Source organism: Tenrec ecaudatus, chromosome 2, assembly GCF_050624435.1.
Source record: "Tenrec ecaudatus isolate mTenEca1 chromosome 2, mTenEca1.hap1, whole genome shotgun sequence".
NCBI lineage: Eukaryota > Metazoa > Chordata > Mammalia > Afrosoricida > Tenrecidae > Tenrec > Tenrec ecaudatus.
In genome coordinates, this window is record NC_134531.1 from 221,892,794 (window position 1) to 221,912,553 (window position 19,760).

Below are 19,760 nucleotides of genomic sequence, written 5' to 3' on the forward strand. Positions count from 1 at the left end.
AGGTAAATACCCACACCAAATGAAAAAGTAGCAAAGCCAGGATTGAAACTCAGGTGTGTAGGTAGCTCACAATTGCAAGCTAGTTGCATCTACAATCCTAACAGCTCGGGGAAATGAAGCTTTTGATTTCTAGAACCATATACTGTGGGGAAATGTGGCTTCTTGGGGTCCAGCAGAATTCAGCTGGCTACCCAGGGCTATAAACTCAAACTTATGTTGGCCACCTTTTAACACTGATTCTCTCTCCCCCCGGTGTCTGCACAAGACTGGCTGTCCACGTGTGATAAATAATTCAGCAATATCCCGCGCTTACCATGTACTACATTGTACTTAATATCAGCTCTTTCTTCTCTCATCACTAACAGACCCAGGGAGATTCAAGTATGAAGCAAAAACTGTGAGAGACCCAGGAGTCTGGGTGACCCGGAGAAAGCTACAAACAAACTGGTGGCGAGAAACTATCAAAATGTACATTTCTCAACTCACTTTTTGACATAATGCCATCTTTCAAACTTCACAATTTTTTTGTTTTGTTTGTTTTAGTTCCTTATTAAAGCGAAACCAAACTAAACCAAAACAAACCAATGTGTTAATTCCAATTCACAAGGGCCGTAATAAGACAGAGCAGAGTGCCTTATACAGCCACCTAGACCAGAAATCTTCACAGAACACACTGCCACCTCTTCCTCCCATGGAGTGGCTGATGGGAGCACACTGGTCCACCTTTCAGTTAGCAGCTGCAGCATAACCACTGCGCTACCAGGGCTCCTAAGTTCCAAACTAAGAGGATACTTTTTAGAAGGAATTCTCTGGTAAGATATAATACAGTATTTGAAACTACAAATATGTGTCTCTTTACCACTAGGAATAATATTCCAAAATAGGATTGAAAATCTTCTATTAAACTTTCTGATCATATAAAATTCCAACTTACCATATCTGTGCTAAAACAGGTTGCGGTAACCCAGATTGAAAAAAAAAGTTTCTAGCTTGATCACCTGTAAATTAAATGGAAAATGTTTCAGAGGAAGACAACAGCTGACAGAAATCCTCTCATTGCCAAAGTCACATAGACAAGAGACTGGGAGCCTGTAAACCCAGAATTGAATACATGATCAAATCAAATGGTCAGTCTGTAAGTAGGATGAACCCATCAGCAACAACTTTAGGACGGAACTTTCAAAAGTCCTCTCAAAAAAGGGCCAACCATTTGCGGGGACAAACTGTCCCTGTTGACGAGTCTGCTATTAATACAGATGCTAAGAGCTCCCCATTATGGAAAAGTACTGCGGGAAGCTCACGAAACTGAGGACTCACTGCTTCTACTTTATAGAAATTATGAAAGCTGACATTCTCAACATGCATGTTCACTTCAGGTTCTAGACACTCTGGGTAAGTCACAGTGATTAAAAAGCATCAGCAGCAGTGGAGTTTAAGCGTTAACAAATTAAAGAGAGCCATCAAAATATACACGAAACCAGAACCTCAGGAAATCCATATCCTATTTGTTCTCATGCTTATTCCTGAATAATCAAACAGGAAAGAGAACAGAAAAGGCAAAGTGCAAAGGGAATTTTGGTGACACAGCAATAGGAAAAAGACTTTTAAAAAGGGTGGGGGGAGAGTTCAGAATCTGCTAATTTATTTAACCGTTTCCCAAACCAGTTCAAGACCAGGAATTCAGTAACCATTTCAGTTCAAAGGCCACAGTCTAATTCCATAGTGTTTCAAGAATGTGGTCCTTTGATCTTCACCAGTTCCCACCAGAGATGTGCCTGAAGCAAGGGGCTGGATAGCAAGTAAGGAATGTAAACAGTCGGAATGCACAACTGGGAAAGCATGGGCTCCGGGCAAAAACAAGACAGGTAAAGTGTCCCCTGAATCCTATCTGCCCACCCCAGCTTTGCACAGATTTTCCACAAATACCTGCATACTGATGAGTCACCACAAAACAAAATAAGCATGTTAACTTCAATTATTACCAGTAATAAATCCAGATATTGGCTTTAAACTGTGGAACTGTTGATCATGCTTTGCTCTTTCTTCTACAGTTATGGCCCAGATGTCCAGGCTACCTACAATTCAAAATAAACACACACAAAAGAGGGTGAATTACACAATAAAAAAAACAAACAAACACAGGCACACACTTTCCATAGTGCTTGCAGGATGATGACAGAGTTTGTGAAAAGTGGTCAGGGGGTGATTTGCATGTGCCAGGCACTTGGTTAGACATAGGGATAATGAACTGGGGCTGGAAACAAGGCATGACCTCTTCCTTTGCTGGACTTGCTTGGTGTCCTGCAGCGTCTAGGAGTTTTATTGCCCTGGGGAGATTATTTCCTGGAATTATGAACAACAGCCCCCAAAAACCTCAGAGTAAAACATCGTCCAATCATTTAAAGGGGAAACATCCAAAACACAGAATGACACAGAGTAACTCTCCAATGATTGGTAAGAGTTTGCACATTTCTGTGCTAAAATCCCACAGGGACTTTCACTGGTTTAATGAAAAGAATGGTGGTTCGGGCCACCTTCCTCTCTTTGTGATAACTAGATTAGACAGCTGACAAGAGTAATACATCAACAAGGTATGCTCTCTTCCTTTAAAATATGCAGCAAGAACGCAACAAGCTAACAATTTCCTAATAATATTTGGAAAGACTACCTGGGAAACACATTAAACTCAGGTGGATATGGCTTGAAAAGATTTATTGAAAATTTTAGAAGTCATGCTTCCAATCCAAGCTTTGGATAAATGTGTCATTTAAATGACAAATTGCAAAGAACAGACAAGGGTGGAGGAGGAAGGAGCTTACGGACTAGGAGCCTGGAGACAAGTAACTGATAGCAATGTATGCCTCTGGCTTGGATTCTCACTTGAACAAACCCATCACTCCCAAAACAAGTTGTCTGAAACTATGAAGGGAACCAATACTGACCAAAGAGTTAGCAATTATAAATAATTACTGCAAACGTTTATAGGTGTGACAAAGGTATTGCAGTTAGGTTGTAAAACAGTTATCTTTTCAAAACACTTAATAATTTATGGGATGAAATGAAATAATTGGGAATGGCTTCAGAAGAATGCGGATAAGTTGGTAATTATTGGAACTAGATGGCGACATGTGGGTTGTTTATACTTTCCCGTGAGTATTTGAAATTTGTCATGCTTTTTTTAATTTTTTTAATATGCTCCCAAAATACACTGGTCCAGAAATAATTTTTTTAACTTACCACCAAAAGGTGTTGGGAACTGAGCCATGGTTCTGTTACTTTTACCTTGCTGATCGATGCCTGTAATTAAAAGACAACATTTTAAGTTTTGATCGATGCCTGTAATTAAAAGACAACATTTTAAGTTTGTAAAAACTCCACTCCTAGATATTTATACACAAACACACATGTTCTTTAATTATCAGAATTCTAGAGCTAAAATATTCTGGAAAAGAAACAACATTCATTCACTAATTCTCTGCATGGCTTCTCAGAGCCAGGTAAAGCAATAAATAGGCACTGGGAAATGTTAATAAGAGGCTCTCTGGCATCAAATTTTCCTTCTGGTGGTTGACACCACAGCTCAGGACATCCTACTGTGAGGTGGGTTTGAAAAGTTCATGGAAAAACTCTCTTATCTTTTCACACCTCTTTCCCAAGAACTTTTTAAAAGTCCCCTCATATACATATACACACACACATACACATATACATATATTTTGCTTGTATCCATGTGAATATTCCAGTAATAATTGGCTTTTATGAGCAATTATTACAAGTCAGACATAGTACTCGGTGGCTCTTCTCACTAAATTGCCATCATCATAGCGGTGTAAGATGGAGAACTATTGTTACCAACTCTATTTCTTCCCTAGAATCTGGTAGATGAGGAAAACATATATTGGAGAGGTTTCGTGATTAGAATAATACCACACATTTGCTAACAAGATGGAAGTTGGGGCAGAAGCAGCTGATTCCACAATCTATGTTCCACCCAGGAAAAACCGAGTCTGCTCTTCTTGCTCCACAATTTTGATAAAGGCTTCACAGAATGCATATTAGGCTGATCTTTGCTCAGAAAACGTATCTAATGCTCCGAAACACTCCCTAAGGCAGTATTTGCTCATGAACAGTCCATATGAAATACAGACAGCCCTTTTCCCCCATCTAAGAAGAGAAAATATGATGTGTATCTTTTCCTTATGCTTAATTTCATTTTAGCAGCATAGTGCATCCACATAGTTAAAATTGAGTACGAAGGGGTTCTGGATCGAAACATGACAGCTGGCAAGTTGACTCTGATGTGCAGTAAGTAACCCTTTTAGGGTTTTTCCAAGGCTGTAGAAGTTTACAGGTGTTGCTATACTTCCATGGAGTAACTCATGGGTTCAAACTGCAGGGATAATGTATCAAACCCAGTATTACTTTGATTCTACCTCATACTGGTCCTACCGGACACAAAATTACCCCTGAGGTTCTCAGACTATAAATTCTCATACAGCAGGTTTCCACATCTTTTCCTAAAGGAGTGGATTGGGTGGTGGGTTCAAATTAGTGAGCAGTGGCATCAAAGAACAAAAAAATCATATCACTGTGTGCCCACCTTCCCGATAACGATCGCTGAACACAAATGTGTGCATAAGCAAATGTGGTGAAGAAAGCTGATGGTGCCCGGCTATCAAAAGATATAGATAGCATCTAGGGTCTTACAGGCTTGAAGGTAAACAAGCGGCCATCTAGCTCAGAAGCAACAAAGCCCACATGGACGAAACACACCAACTTGTGTGATCACGAGGTGCCAAAGGGATCAGGTATCAGGCATCAAAGAACAAAAAATCATATCATTGTTAATGAGGGGGAGTGCAGATTGGGGACCCAAAGCCCATCTGTAGGCAACTGGACATCCCCTTACAGAAGAGTCACAGGGAGGAGACAAGCCAGTCAGGGTGCAGTATAGCACCGATGAAACACACAACTTTCCTCTAGTTCTTAAATTCTTCCTCACCCAACTATCATGATCCCAATTCTACCTTACAAATCCAGCTAGACCAGAGGATGTACACTGGTACAGATAGGAACTGGAAACACAGGGAATCCAGGACAGATGATCCCTTCAGGACCAGTGCTGAGAGTGGTGATACCGGGAGCGTGGAGGGAAGGTGGGGTAGAAAGGGGGAACCGATTATAAGAATCTATATATAACCTCCTCCCTGAGGGATGGACAACAGAAGAGTGGGTGAAGGGAGAATCGGACAGTGTAACGTATGACAAAATAATAATAATTTATAAATTATCAGGGGTTCATAAGGGAAAGGGAGTGGGGAGGGAGGGGCAAAAATGAGGAGCTGATACCAGGGGCGCAGTTGAAAGCATGTTTTGAGAATGATGAGGGCAACAGATGTACAAATGTGCTTGACATACAATGGATGGATGTATGGACTGTGATAAGAATTGTATGAGCCCCCAATCAAATGACTTTGAAATAAATTAATTGGCAGCAGAGTGCTGTAACCACTGCACCACCAGAGTGGGTTCCCATTCATAGTAACCCTAGGTAAAATAGTTGTGCGATCCTCAAATTGTTACCTTCGAACACATTGTTGCAGTCACTACTTAACACACAATGTTGAATATCTTCCTCTTTTTCATCGACCCTCTACTTTACCAAACAGGAGGTCTTTTTCCAGGGCCTGGCCCCTCCTCCTAGCATGTGCAAAGGCTGAGCTTGTCTCAGTGTCCTCACTTCTAAGAGCATTCTGGCCGTACTTCCTCCAAGGCAGACGGTGGGTGGGTGGGTGCTCTTCGGGCACTCTGTTGTATTCAGCTTCTCGCCAGTCTTCCTTACTCAACTGTCCCAACTTTCACTTGCATATTGAGGCAACTGAAAATACCCTGGCTTGGTGTGCGATCACGAGGTGTCGAAGGGACATCAGAACAAAAAATCTTATCATAGTGAATGAGTGGGGGGAGTACCGAGTGGAGACCCAAAGCCCACTTGTAGACCACTGGGCATCCCCTTGCAGAAGGGTCTGGAGAGGAGACAAGCCAGTCAAGGTGTGATGTGACAACGATGAAACATACAACTTTCCTCTAGTTCCTAAATGCTTCCTCCCCCCCCCCCCCTCACTGTCATGATCCGAATCCGACCTTGCAAGTCTGACTAGACCATAGGATGTACACTGGTACATCTGAGAACTGGAAACACGGAATCCAGGGCGGATGATCCCTTCAGGACCAGTGATGTGAGTGGCGATACTGGGAACATAGAGGGATGGTGGATTGGAAAGGGGGAGCCGATTACAAGGATCTACATGTGACCTCCTCCCTGGGGAATGGACAACAGAAAAGTGGGTGAAGGGAGACGTCAGACAGTGCAAGATATGACAAAATAATAATTTATAAATTATCAAGGGTTCATGAGGGAGTGGAGAAAATGAGGAGCTGATGCCAGGGACTTAGGTGGAGAGCAAATGTTTTGAGAAGGATGAGGGCAATGAATGTACAGATGTGCTTTATACAATTGATGCATGTATAGAGTGTGGTGAGAGTTGTATGAGCCCCTAATAAAACGTGACATGCCTGTTCTTTAACACTGCAAACAGGTTCTCTGCAACAGATTTGCCCTTTGATCTCCCGACTGCTGCTTCCATATGAGTTGATGGTGGCTCCAAGATGATATTTTTGACAACTTCAATCTTTCCTCCATTTATTATGATGTTATCTCCTGAGGCCAGTTGGGCTTTCTTTTGTTTTCTTTACACTGAGTTTCAATACAATATTGAAGGTCACAATCCTTGATCTTCATCAGCAAGTGCTTCAAATCCTCCTGACTTTCAGCAAACAAGGTTGGGTCAGCTGCATGTTACAGATTGATTCACAAATCTTTCTCCAATCTTGAGGCCATATTTTTCTTTTTGTAGTCCACTTTCTCAGATTATTTGCTTGGCATACAGATTGAATAAGTACAGTGGAAAAGTACAACCCTGACACACACCTTTCTTGCTTTAAAACCATGCACTATCCACTTGTTCTATTGGAATGACAGCCTCTTGTCTAAGTATAGGTTATACATGAGCACAATGAGGTGTCCTAGAATTCCCATTCTTTGCAATGTTAGCTTGTTATGCATGATTCACGCAGTCGGATCTCGTTGCATAGTCAATAAAACACAAGTAAATATCTTTCTGCATTTCTCTGCTTTCAGCCAAATTCTATTTGTGATCACCAAAGATAGCTCTTGTTCCAAATCCTCTCTTGAATTTGGTCTGAATTTCTGACAGCTCCTTGTCACAGTACTGCTATGTGCTTTAAGTTATCTTCAGTGAAAATCTACTTGTAATGTGATGTTAATGATATAGTTTGATCATTTCCACATTCTACTGGGTCACCTGTCTGTAGAATGGGTACAAATGCACATCTCTTTAAGTCAGTCGGCCAGCTAGGTATCTTCCAAATTACTGGCATTGGCTCGTGAGTACTTCCAGCGCTGCACCAGTGTGGTAAACCATTTTACTTGGTACTCCAGTGAGGACTGAGGTTGTTTTTTTGCAAATGCCATCAGCGCAGCTTGGACTTCTGCAGTCAATGTCACTGTCTCGATCATGTGCTGCCTCTGGAAATGACTGCACATACATGTAGATATTCAAACCCTCATTCACTGCTGATGGTGTATCTTTCTTACTCTTACTCATCTTAAATTCCACATGTCTAGTGTCTAGAGCAGGGGTCCTCAAACTTTTTAAACAGGGGACCAGTTCACTGTCCCTCAAACCCGTTGGAGGGACGGACTCTAAAACAAATGGGGCAAAAACGCCCAGCAGGCCATAGTTTGAGGGCGTCTGGTCTAGGATACTAAATGCAATTTAACTTTTAACTTAAAGCGTAATGGTTTTTCAAAAACCTGTGTGACTAAATAACAAATGTGTGTAATAGCTAAATTTTTAGGACTCTAATCGACTTCATAGCAATGAGTTTGTTTTTGTTATTGTTGCTTACTCCCAAAATGAAATCATGCTCTTCAGAAGATTTACTGTTATGCCTCTATTTCGGACTTTACTCTTAAGCTGGCAGGGAGGGTGGATGTGGGGAACCCTGGGGGTACAGGAAGCATTCTTGTCCAAGTTATATTTATAAATATGAAATGTGTCTGTATATATATATCGTATTTATTTATGAATACACACACACACAGACCCTATGTAGGATTTCAGCGATTTGTAAATCTTTATTGGAGCACACAACCTATCATCTTTCCCCCACAGAGCAATTGGTTGGTTTGAACAACTGGCCTTGTGGTTAACCGTCCAGTGCTTAACCTGCAGTACCACCAGAGCTCTTTTCAAAGGATAGAAGCGCTGGGAAACAAAAGGCAGGGAGACTAAGTAATTAAACAAAACTAAGAAGAGTCATAGACCATTGAGGAATCTTAATGGAAGAGAAAAGGTTCAATAAGAAGGTTGCCACAGAAGAAAACAAGTGAAGCTTCCAGAAGCATTTTTTTATCAGAATATCAAGTACGATAAGTTGGAAGTCATATATGAAGACCATCTAAAAGTAAAGCAGTGCGAGGAGGCAGTCTAATTATATAATAGAATCTCAACTGAATAAGGTAGGTCAGAAACACTCTCTCACTGCCATTGATCCAGTTGGTGGCAACTCATAGTGACCCTACAAGACAGGGTAAGGAGACTGCAGTTCCTTAGAGGTGCAAAGAGCTTTGTCTTTCTTGTGAGGAGTGGCTGGTGGTTTCAAACTGCCCACTTTTCACTTAGCAGCCCAGTGAGTAACCACTATGCTATGAGGACTCCTACCCTATCAATACCAAAGCAAAGCATTCGACCAATCTTTTTGCCTTCTTTCTCATCCAGACTTTACATTATTCCAAATGCATTTCCCAAATTATTGCAACCTTTCGTGAACATGATACTAGAATCAGATATTCATGTAGAGTGAGGCAGACACTCCTTCCTCGGTTTACAGACACACACAAAACATAAAACACTAAATAATGAGCGAGCAATAGTTTTTCTTAAAAGCACTGTAAAAAGAAAAAATACAAAAAATCTGAATGTAAGTTTGACTTTTAAAAATCAAGTCAGAACGCACAAAAAATCTTTTAAAATAGTTTCATTTCAATTTCAGAGAAGAAAGCTAACTATAGAAAGTCAAAGGACTAAATATTGATCCTTAATGTCAATATTTAAAGTAAAACCCAAATATTAATGCATTTAAAGAAGACCTCTATAAATACGTACTTATAAAAGAGTGAATGTTCTCTTATGTAATGTTATTTTGCATGCTAAAATACATTGAACCATGTTTAATAATTGATGTCTCTGATAAGGAACAGATTATTCTGAAAAATAAAGCAAGGTTTCCAAGAAACTATTTAAAAATGTGTCATGTGAGTTTAGTTCTACTACCCAGGAAATACTAAATTCTGCAATTTTTAAAAACGAAATTCAATCATGAGGCATAAAACATCTAAGTCCAAGTTATTGATTTATACTTGAAATGTTATGTAAAATGCATACATTATAATTGGTCTCCAAAATACATGGATAGCATTGTATAAAGCTTCAAAAAGTTGTTTAAAGAAAATTAAATTTAAATATAACGGAATTTTTCTACAAACGTTTCCTTTTTGCTTTTCTAACGATTTGAGATGAAACCTGCCCAGCCTAGGTGTCCCTGCTATTTAAAACACTAGTGGCATCACTTCCAGCATCACAACAGGCAAGCCAGCAAGCAGTACGGAATACAGCAGAACTGCAAGAAGAATGAACATGTTATTAGAAAGGGCCAATCCCTGCAGAACATGATGCCTGGTAATACACAAGGTCAGCAAAAACCCAAACAAGAAGACCCTTAACAAGACAGACTGGCACAATGGGCGCAACGGTGGGCTCCAATATCGCAACAATTGTGCGGATGGTACAGAAAATTAAATTTAAATATAACGGAATTTTTCTACAAACGTTTCCTTTTTGCTTTTCTAACGATTTGAGATGAAACCTGCCCAGCCTAGGTGTCCCTGCTATTTAAAACACTAGTGGCATCACTTCCAGCATCACAACAGGCAAGCCAGCAAGCACACAGGGTCGCTAGGAGTCAGAGCTGACTCAACAACACCTAACAATGCTTTGAGGTTTCCCATTTAAAAATAAATAAAGGGGGAAACACAATATGCAAACAAGGTCATTTAAATATACATATATTCAAAGGAAACGAGCTCTCCAGCAATTGCGTGAATCAATCAATTAGCAGATTTCTAGTATTTCAAAAGGGCATACATAGGCTTATTGGTCTAAAGTCGCCCCCACACACAAATGTCTCCTATCTCTCCTTTACAAAGAAAGGCCTTTACAGTCTTAGGGAAAGGGGGTTTCATTGACAGAAGTAAAGCAAAATCAAAGCAAAGTTTTTTGTTAGTTTTTTCAGTCTGCAATTAATGGAAAGAGCTAGAAGAGCCTACACACACCCCTCCACAATAAGCAAATGTGCTACCAAATTCCATGCCTGTGATGGCTGTGCATGAGCACAAATCAAAAGCCGACTTTGCCCTGTAAGATTACACAGGATGTAAACAAAACTCTATTGAAACACAGAGACAAGGAACTGAAAATCAAACAATGAAGGGACAGAGAAACTGACAAGTCCCAAGCATATAGCTGACCTGATCAATGCCCCATTGTCCTGTCTGAAGCTGTGGGCCTCAAGTGTGTCTTCTGCATGAGATGCTGCTTGCAAGATCACCTCTTCCTAAGGGGTGGTGATTCAGAGCACGAAGATAACTAAAAACAATTGTTTTTAAAAACTGAAAAAGTTCAAAATAAAAGAGATACTGTCGTGGTTCAATTTGAACATTCGTGCTCAGTACTGAACTAGTCCTCTACGAAAACAGCAAGAGACTTGTGGGGAGTGAGTGTCAAAGTGTTGTTGGGTAGGGGGACACAAAGGAGGAGGGGATGAGAAATGGGTGGTCAGTGGTGAGCGATCATTGTCAGGCCCAGCTGTCAGCACATCACTTGGCAACACTCACTGGCATGCATGTCAGACAGCCTTGTTCATTTACTCCCGCTTACTTTCCACAAAGAGAAATACCAGGGTATTTAGCCAGTGGCGTTTCAATAAGTGGGGATTTTAATCTCAGCTCTTCTCAATCACCCTTCCTTTATTGTGTGCAATAGGACAGACATCATCGAGGAGCAATAAAACAAAAATGCAGCTAAAATCTAAAGATGACAAATGAAAAGGAATTTTTGTTGTAGAGAAAAATGGAAATTAGTTGTCCTCTAATGAAGCTCCCCCCCTCCCCCACCCCACCATTTCTAGATCACCAAGTAAAAAGAGTAAGGAGTTCTGGTGGAGTAGTAGGTTACACTTGGGCGGAACTTCGAAGTCAACAGTTTGAAATCACCAGCAGGAGATAGATGAGGCTTTCTACACTCATATAGATTTGCAGTCTCAGAAACCCATGGGGGCATTTCTATCCTGTCCTGTAGGGTCGCTATAAGTTGGACTTGACTCGATGGCAGTGAGTGAGTTTTAAGACCACCAAATAATTGCACAATAACATCTAAAAAGTCAAGATTCTAGGGGGCCACCAATACATATCGAATAACCATTCATAAGCCTTCAATAAAATAAGGGGCGTTTATCTCTTCGGGGGAGGGGATGGTCAATTCCAACTGCTAGCGGCCTTATAGGACAGGGCACAACTAGCCCTGTGGGTTTCTAAGACTATCACTCACCTTTCTTGTGAGGAGCAACTGGTCGTTTCAAACTGCTGACCTTGAGGTTAACAGTCCGACAAGTAACCCACCACACCTTTCATTTTCAAAGGGGGCATAAGAATCAAGCAGCCTGAAATACAGGAAAAGCAGTTCCTGGAAAAAGCCTCCAATCCCATAGCAAATAATTTTAGGAGCCATTGAGTGGGAGGAGAGAAAATCCGATCATAAATTATTTAAGTATAAAATATGTATAGAGTGGATTCAAGTTTATCAACCAACAGAAGGGCAATTTGTATATTTAATCTACTTTCAACTCACACACATTTCTTGCATGCACTCATGCACACACACACACACACACACAATAGAGATTACAATAAATAAGTGAAAAATAACATTTCACAGGTCATTGTAAGTACTTATTTTGTCCCATCTAAAAATATGTAATAAAATAAGTAAAGTGAAAACCAAGTATCACATGTGTGATATGAGTAAGAAGCACCTACTGGTTGAAAGGTTAGGAGTTCAGCTACCCAGAGGCCTTAGAATATAATCCAGATGATTTGCTTCCAAAAGGTCACAGCCTTGAAAACCCTATGGCACTGTCCTACTGTGCACACATGGGGTGGCCATGAGTTTGACTGAAACTAACAACGATCTGAATATGCTTATCACTAAAAAGAGAAAAAAGATCTGTTTTCTTCTTTATAAAAACTGAAGTTCCAACAGGCACAGACAGGCACACTAAAAGTGAAAAATGTAAACGTCAACATTTTGGTGCATGAACTTAACCTTAAGTTAACCCAGAGTACTGGTTAAATACTCACCCTGGCCTCTCTGCAATTAGATTGTGCATCTAACCCTTCAAACACAGCCAGCTAAACAAGCATGGTATATCAATTCCCCTGCAGGAATAAGGATGCACAGAAAAGGCTAAGAGATCACCTTGAGCTTTAGGAAGGAAGTCAAGAAATTATACAGAAAGTAAACAGAAAGTACCAACTGTCCCAAACCCACCGCTATTGAATAGATTCCAACTCATAGGTGAACTTACATACGTGCCCAAGGTTTTAAGTCTTTACAGGAGCAGACAGCCTCACTTTTCTCTGAAGGAGAGACTGGTGGGTTTGAACCTTGACCTTGCAATTTGCAGCTCATTGCCTAGCCAGCAGCGCCAACAGGGCTCCTTGCAAATAACATCACAAATCCAGAAAGTAGGAAGGGCTCCTGCTATAGATTATAAAATCAGCTTTACCAAAAAGAGTCCAACCACTGCAACTGGATGAATCCGGTATGGGTAGACAGATCTTAGTCATAAGATAACTAAAACTAGCCATGTGCTAGTTTTTAAAAGGCTCTGCAATGGAATACACTCATCACAAGTAAATTGGCTAGATGTAAGCCTGATAATGAGGAGGGGGCTGAGAACGTAGCAAGTGTCTTGAACATCTTCCTGAATGCTGCTGACAGAGCCACAACGGACAGCAGCAACTACCAGAGCCTACGGTCTCATACAGCCCACTCCATGTGCCAAAGAAGTCAGAGCAAGTGAAAGCTCAGGAGAGATGGGTTTGTAATTGCTTGAGCCCTTGCTAAGGACTACTACATAGTTCCCAGTCAAGAGAGAAGGAACACTACACTGCTGCGTATTAATAAGCGGATCGGCAGAGATGCTAGCTGCCTCCTGCATTAGCACGGGAGTATTTACCGATGTGTAAAGAATGGGCAAGGTCCAAGGGAGAGCCTCACTGCAACATCAATGAGCAGTCACTGAGTGTTAGGAATGAGAGCAAAGGGCAATACGGTCATTACCCAACCCCAACTGAACTCTGCTAGGGGACCTACGGGACAGACCGCAGCGGCGCAGAACACGATTTATCACCACTAGAAAGGTTTAGGACCCAAACTGTCCAACGACATTAGCCTCACTAACACACTAAAGAGACTGCAGCTGAATGAAAATCAGACAGCTCCAGAAGGCAACAGATCCATGACTCAAATTTCTAGTTTCACTTCACTTCGCTGACTGAATCACACGGAAACACACTGAAGCCTGAGAAAAGAGAGAAACCCTGAAAAACATGCTGCCCCGTCACCGTCACTGGGGGCTTTGCTCAGCATCTTCAAGTGGCTTCCGCTGAACCCCTCAAGTTACAGAAAGGCCGTTTCTAGGTTTCTATGAACAATCATGAACACACTGACTGACAATATGAAATCAAAGACAAAGGTAATCCCAGATTTTCTCAAACAAGCATTTTCTTTTAAAAAGTTCAAATCCTATTCATAACATCAAAAACCTTCAGAGAAGCCAATGTTGACTCAAAATGTGTTTGGATTCCCATCCAATAAATCTAGAATTCCAGTTCAGGCAAGCCTGCATACTTAGTTGGCTGTGTTTAAAGCCAACATTGTGAAATCTGTGTGATTAAGCTCTAAAATTCCAAATAACATCCAACAGATTCTGAAAAGATAACTCTTTACTGAAGGGAGGAAGAGGTAAAATTCATTCAATGTGCACTTCCTGGGGTGACAGTCACCAGGATGTGGCCGTCAAAAAACTAACCTTTCACAACGAATGTGCAAATGTGCTTTACACAACTGATATATGTATGGATTGTGATGAGTTAGTTGTATGAGCCCCCAATAAAATGATTTTAAAAAACCCCAAAACTAACCTTTTCATAGCTCTTCTGATTTCTTTGAAATCCAACTTTTAAATGAGTCTTAGAGAGTTTTGATCACAGAGAAATCTTACGTTGAGCCAGTTTACTTAGGGTCAACCCAACTCACCACAAAAGAATGAAGCAAGGGCACATGATAAATAGGCTAGCCACCAAACCAAATCAAACTCACTGCCAGCAAGTTGATGCTGACTCATAGTGACCCTACAGGGCAGGTGGACCCTGCCCCTGAGAGTTTCCTGAGACTGAAACTGTTTGCGGGAATAGAAAGCCCCACCTTTCCCCTGCAGAGGAGTTGGGTGATTTTGAACTTTGGACCTTGTGAGTAGCAGCCCAACTCATAACCAGTGCTTCTCCCTGATAAACACAGGTTCCCAACATTACTAAGCAGAAGGCGAGCCCACACACTAAAAATGGATGACACACTGGACAAGTCCTTTGGCAAGCTGAGTATCAAGGCTAAAAGGTGGTTTCAGAAATGAACCTATAGTCTTATTTCTAAGCCAAGCTCTTCAAAGGTAGATGATTTACTTATCAACTGTTTTCTAAAAGGTAACAAGTGAAATATGATCTCTCTCCTTGAGTTTGGAGGAGCCTAGGTAGCACAGAAGTACTGAGCTAAGCAAAGGGTCAGTTGGTTTGAATCCACCCCACACCGTGGGAGAAAGTTGTGGCAATCTGCTTCCACAGAGATTTACAACCTTGGAAACACCCTCAGGCTGTTCTACCCTGGCCTGTAGGGTTGTTATGAGTTGGACTTGGTTAGATGGCACTGAGTTTGTGTTTGGGTTACTTGATTTTACTCAATTTTCTGAGAGAAAAGCAAGCCTAAAGCTTAAATAACTTGAGTAGCTATTGTTCACCTGTGCTTCGAGCATTTGGGGTACAAAGATCCGTCCCTGTGTATAACAAGGCATTCTGGGGCTACCTTCCAGCAACTCATTGCTGGTCCTCTTTACAGTATTTCTGACAGTCTCTCATTTAGTTTGCATCCCTGCCATTCAGAATGACTAACTAGTCCCTGGGTGCATCTTCTACTTGTGTCAAGAATTTCAGAGAAATCCTAACTTCAAATCCCTTCCTTCTGGGGACTAAAAAAAATCTGTATTTCAATAGTTGAAATCCAGAAAATTCTTCTGAATACTTAAAGAAAATAGAAAAAAATAGGTGTATATATATTCACATATACAAGGGGGCTTCAAAAAGTTCCCAGGAAAACTCCCTATCTTTTCATTCAGTTTGTACATTAATGTTTGAGGTCTTCACACCTATAGATGCATACATACATATACAATCAGTCACACCATCTCTCTGAAATGACGTTTGAATCCTTCCTTCCCCTCTCTGCACTGCGATCAGAGGGTGCTGTTTCCGTGGAAATTACAGTATTTTGTGAGAGTGCCGACAGCAAGACCACTAGGCAACCTAAAGTGGAGTTAAAATTGCTCATGTGAGAATGTCATTCTCACAGTAGGCTAGCAAAAATTAATCCAGCCAGCACAGGCAGGGGACATGGGGCACAGTCCAGAAAGAAGACGATCAACGAGAAGTCATCAAATGGAAAGCATCCCAGGAATATCAGCTCAGCTCTGACCAGCAGTGGACCTACTTTACAAGAGTTGATTTGCCTCTTTCTAAACTTGGAGTTCTTTTTCAAATGAGGGTCATAGATTGTTGCTGTGACAGTTGAGTTTAACACAACTGCGAATCTAAAGTTCGGTGGTTTGAACCTACCAGCCTCTCATTGTCTGTTCCGGTAAAGATTATAGCCTTGGAAAACCACCGGGACAATCTGACTCTGTCCAATTGGGTCCCGATTGGTTGGAATCTAGTCAAGGGAAAGGGATCTGGTTTTTCAGTGGAAAACACTTGGATCAGCATCTTACACATAATAAAAAGTTCAATAAATGGGCGCATTTTCCCCCAACTTAGGATCTAGTAAATGTGACAGAATAAATTCTGAACTTTTAACTGAAGGTTTAAAAGTTACATTACTATAGAGTAACTCAATGATAGACTATTTACTATGTGACATTTACTGTGCCGACCATATGTGTCCACAGAAGGCAGGCACACAGAGCTGAGACTGAGATCGGCCCAGCGCAGTGAAGAAGTTATGCTGACGCAGTGTGCTCTGTGCCACAATGAGCGCAAAACCGGGCAGGAGACTCATCAAGTGAGCGTGGTAGCCTTGGACCACACGACATGTACACAAGTGGAAAGTAAGCACTTGAAAGAAATGAAACCATCTTAAGGGCAAAGCAAGTGTTTCCAAGGCTCTAAATCTTCCTGGTAACAGAAGCCTCATCCTTCTCCCACAAGTTTGAACCACCAACTTGAAATTCGCAGCACAACACATAACCCACTATGCCACCAGGGCTCCTTAGTGACAGGACCATGTGGAATAATAGGTCCCCTGAAGCAAGGCAGGTACTGAAATCTTTCAAACAGGAATGTGTCAGGACCTGGTATATGTTTTCAAATATTCTCTCTAGAGCAGCACAGAAGCCAGGTTTGGGGAGGTGAGAGAAGCTCCTAATAGTGTAAACCTAAACACACACCCGCTTCAAAATTGGTCAGAGAAAGTAGACAATGCCCATCAACAGGTACAGCATGGAAAAGGGGAAAAAATCAGCAAAGAAGTGTTGTAGAAACATACAAAATAAGAAATGTTCATAATTAATGTATCAACATAAAGCAACAACATTTTTCTGTACAACATAATTACCATGGACGTCTAGCCATGAGCTAGTAAATTACTCCTTTTTCAGAAGAACTGCATTGTCCCTTGCAGATCGCCATCTGTGCTCACTCTCCGGCCTCATTTTTCTTACACTGGCTGACTCTTCTTGCCATGCTAAACTGAGTGAGGCCACACATCCTGTGGATTTCCTCTATTGTCCCCTGTGCGGGCTCTATCTAAGCTTAGAACTAACGACTTGCCTTGTAAATTGTTTCCTGTCATGTCTAACAGACTCAACTTTATATTCCCACCATGGCCCGGTGCATAAAAATACCAAAAATTAGTACTAAATAAGTGTATTCTCTGTGACCACTCTTCTGTTGTCAGAGGTCACCTGCATAAACCAGCAACTACGTAAAGCATCTCCTCTATTCAGATTCATTCTATAACTAGCTGTAACTCGCTGCCATCAAGTGAAGCTGACTCATACCGACTCTTCTAGAGTGTTGCCCTAGAAATATTTAAAGGACCCTGGCAGCTCAACAATTAAGCACTTGGCTGGATGCTAAACTGCTAGGGTTGGTGGTTCAAAGCCACGCAGGGACTCCACAGAAGAACTGGCAAACTGCCCCCATAAAGTTTACAGTCAACAAAGCACTGTGTGGAAGTTCTACTCTGTCACATGGGGTTGATATAAATCAAAACAGACTCCACAAAAATCTAACAACAATAACAAAGATATTTGGAAACATAATTTGAATTCTCCCAAGCAGCAATTAAATACCAAAGCAAAATATGAAACCATTGTTTTAAACGTTGCATTAGACGCCAATTATGTTCACAGGGTGGGAGACAGATGAGGTTTTCTGCTCCTATAAAACTTTATAGCCTCAGAAACCAACAGGCACAGTTGGTTTCTCTATAGAATATGCTCTATCTTAGAGGGGCATTGCGGCAGCTAAGAGTTTTGTCAACTTGACCCTGTGTGAATATGTAGGGGTGGAGTCCAATCTGTCCATCAGGCTCCTTGGAGCCTGGCCTTTTTATGAGAGTAACAGGGCACCCCGCTTTCTCTCTGAGAGTCTACTCCTTCCCTTTCCTGCTTGCTGGGCCTCTGCCTGCCTCCAGGAGCGGCCTCATGTGCCCCCCCCCAACCCTAAGAGCCGTCAGTGCCTCGCCTTGTTTCTTTCCACTGACTTTGGATCCACAAGGCTCTGGACCCACCAGCCTGTGATCTTGCTGCAACCCATTTCATCTTTCTGTGTCACTGGCCCGTGGCTACATGAGTGAAAAGGGCCCCTGACTTGCATCGGGCTTATGGACAGTTGAACTGGGCTGGGATGCTTTCTTGATGCAAGATTACTTCCTGATATAAAGGGGTTCTTTCTCCTTTTTTTTTTTGACGTTTCCAGATGATTTTTATTTATAAACAAGACAAATTTCAAGCAGCCATTAACTTAGGGGAACAAAAAGATTTTAAAAAAACAAAAACAGGAGTTGTGAGCATCCAGAGGCAGAGGAGCGGGAACGCCATGGGCCTAAAGTGCATGGAAGCCTCTCTGGGGCTGGGGCTGGGGCCCTTCTTGTCTACTCCCTACTGGTGGCTAGACGGGAGGGGCCACTGTGATGACTTCAGGCCCAGCCCTGGGGCCACGGGCCAGGGACGTGGGGAATGTTATGGATTTGCCCCATTAACCTCCCACCTTCACCGACACCCAAAGTGAAGGCGCTTCTAACTCTCTTGTCCAAAGTTCTCTGAGAACTTCTTCACTTTCAGAGGTCATTGGTATTCCCAGTGGGCCGGGTGATGGCCTAAGACCGGAGCATGTCCAACATGCAACTCACAGGCTCTACGAGTTTGGATAAAAGGGTTTCTTGTACATAGATGTGCTAGTTACATAATTTTATGTCAACTTGAAGATACCTAAAAGTGTAGGAGGGGGGGAGTTTAGCCAGTCACTCAGGTCGTAGCCTAATGGCCTCACTTACAGTGTCTGTCTGTCTCTGTCTCTCTCTTTTTTACCTTCACCTTCCTGCTTGTGAGGCACTCTGTGAGCTGCAAGAGCCCTGCAACGTTCCCAAAGCCATTGGATCCACATGACTTTGCACCCAACAGCCTGTGATCATCCTGCATTCTGCATCATTGCATGTGACTGCATGAGTCTGAAGAGGGACTTACGGACCCGTATCAGACTGAAGGATTGAAGTTGGACTGGGCTGGGATGCTTTCTTGGACAGAGCAGAACTGCCCCTGTGGAGTTCTGAAACTGTAACTCTTTACAGGGGTAGGAAGCCTCAGCTTTCTCCCTCGGAGCAGCTGGTGGTTTCAAACTCACTACACTGCCACCATGAGGTGGCAATCAGTGTGAATTGACTCGATGGCAGTGAGTGGTTTAGTAGAAGAATCAAACCACTTTAAAATCTCAGGGGGTTTTTGTTTGTTTTATGTGCCAAAGTATGTTATTACTGTTTCGAAGGACCTTTTTAAAAAGCAAAGCAGTTGTTACTGGATGCCAATTCAAAATTATACATTATAACGGAGGCCTTTGCAAACATTCCACAATCCATTGACAGCTGTCTCTAGCCATGTATTTGGAATGATTCCTGAGTAGATCATATGGTCTTAAAAGTTAAGTCATTCCCAAGAATATTGGATCAATATGT

The 19,760-nt window shown here is 41.8% G+C and overlaps 1 protein-coding gene across 3 annotated transcripts in view; it reads right to left on the bottom strand.

Moving 5' to 3' along the window:
• ITSN1 (intersectin 1) overlaps positions 1-19,760 on the bottom strand; it is a 172,071-nt gene that overhangs the window by 95,910 nt on the left and 56,401 nt on the right. For all 3 annotated transcript variants that reach the window (XR_012782874.1, XM_075542338.1, XM_075542337.1), the window contains exons 2-4: positions 3,238-3,297; positions 1,983-2,075; positions 935-998 (exon numbers count right to left, since the gene is read on the bottom strand). Coding sequence is in view for 2 of the 3 variants with exons in the window: in XM_075542338.1 (XP_075398453.1) it covers positions 935-998; positions 1,983-2,075; positions 3,238-3,265 (185 nt within the window). In the remaining variant the exon portion in view is untranslated. The remainder of the gene's footprint in view (positions 1-934; positions 999-1,982; positions 2,076-3,237; positions 3,298-19,760) is intronic.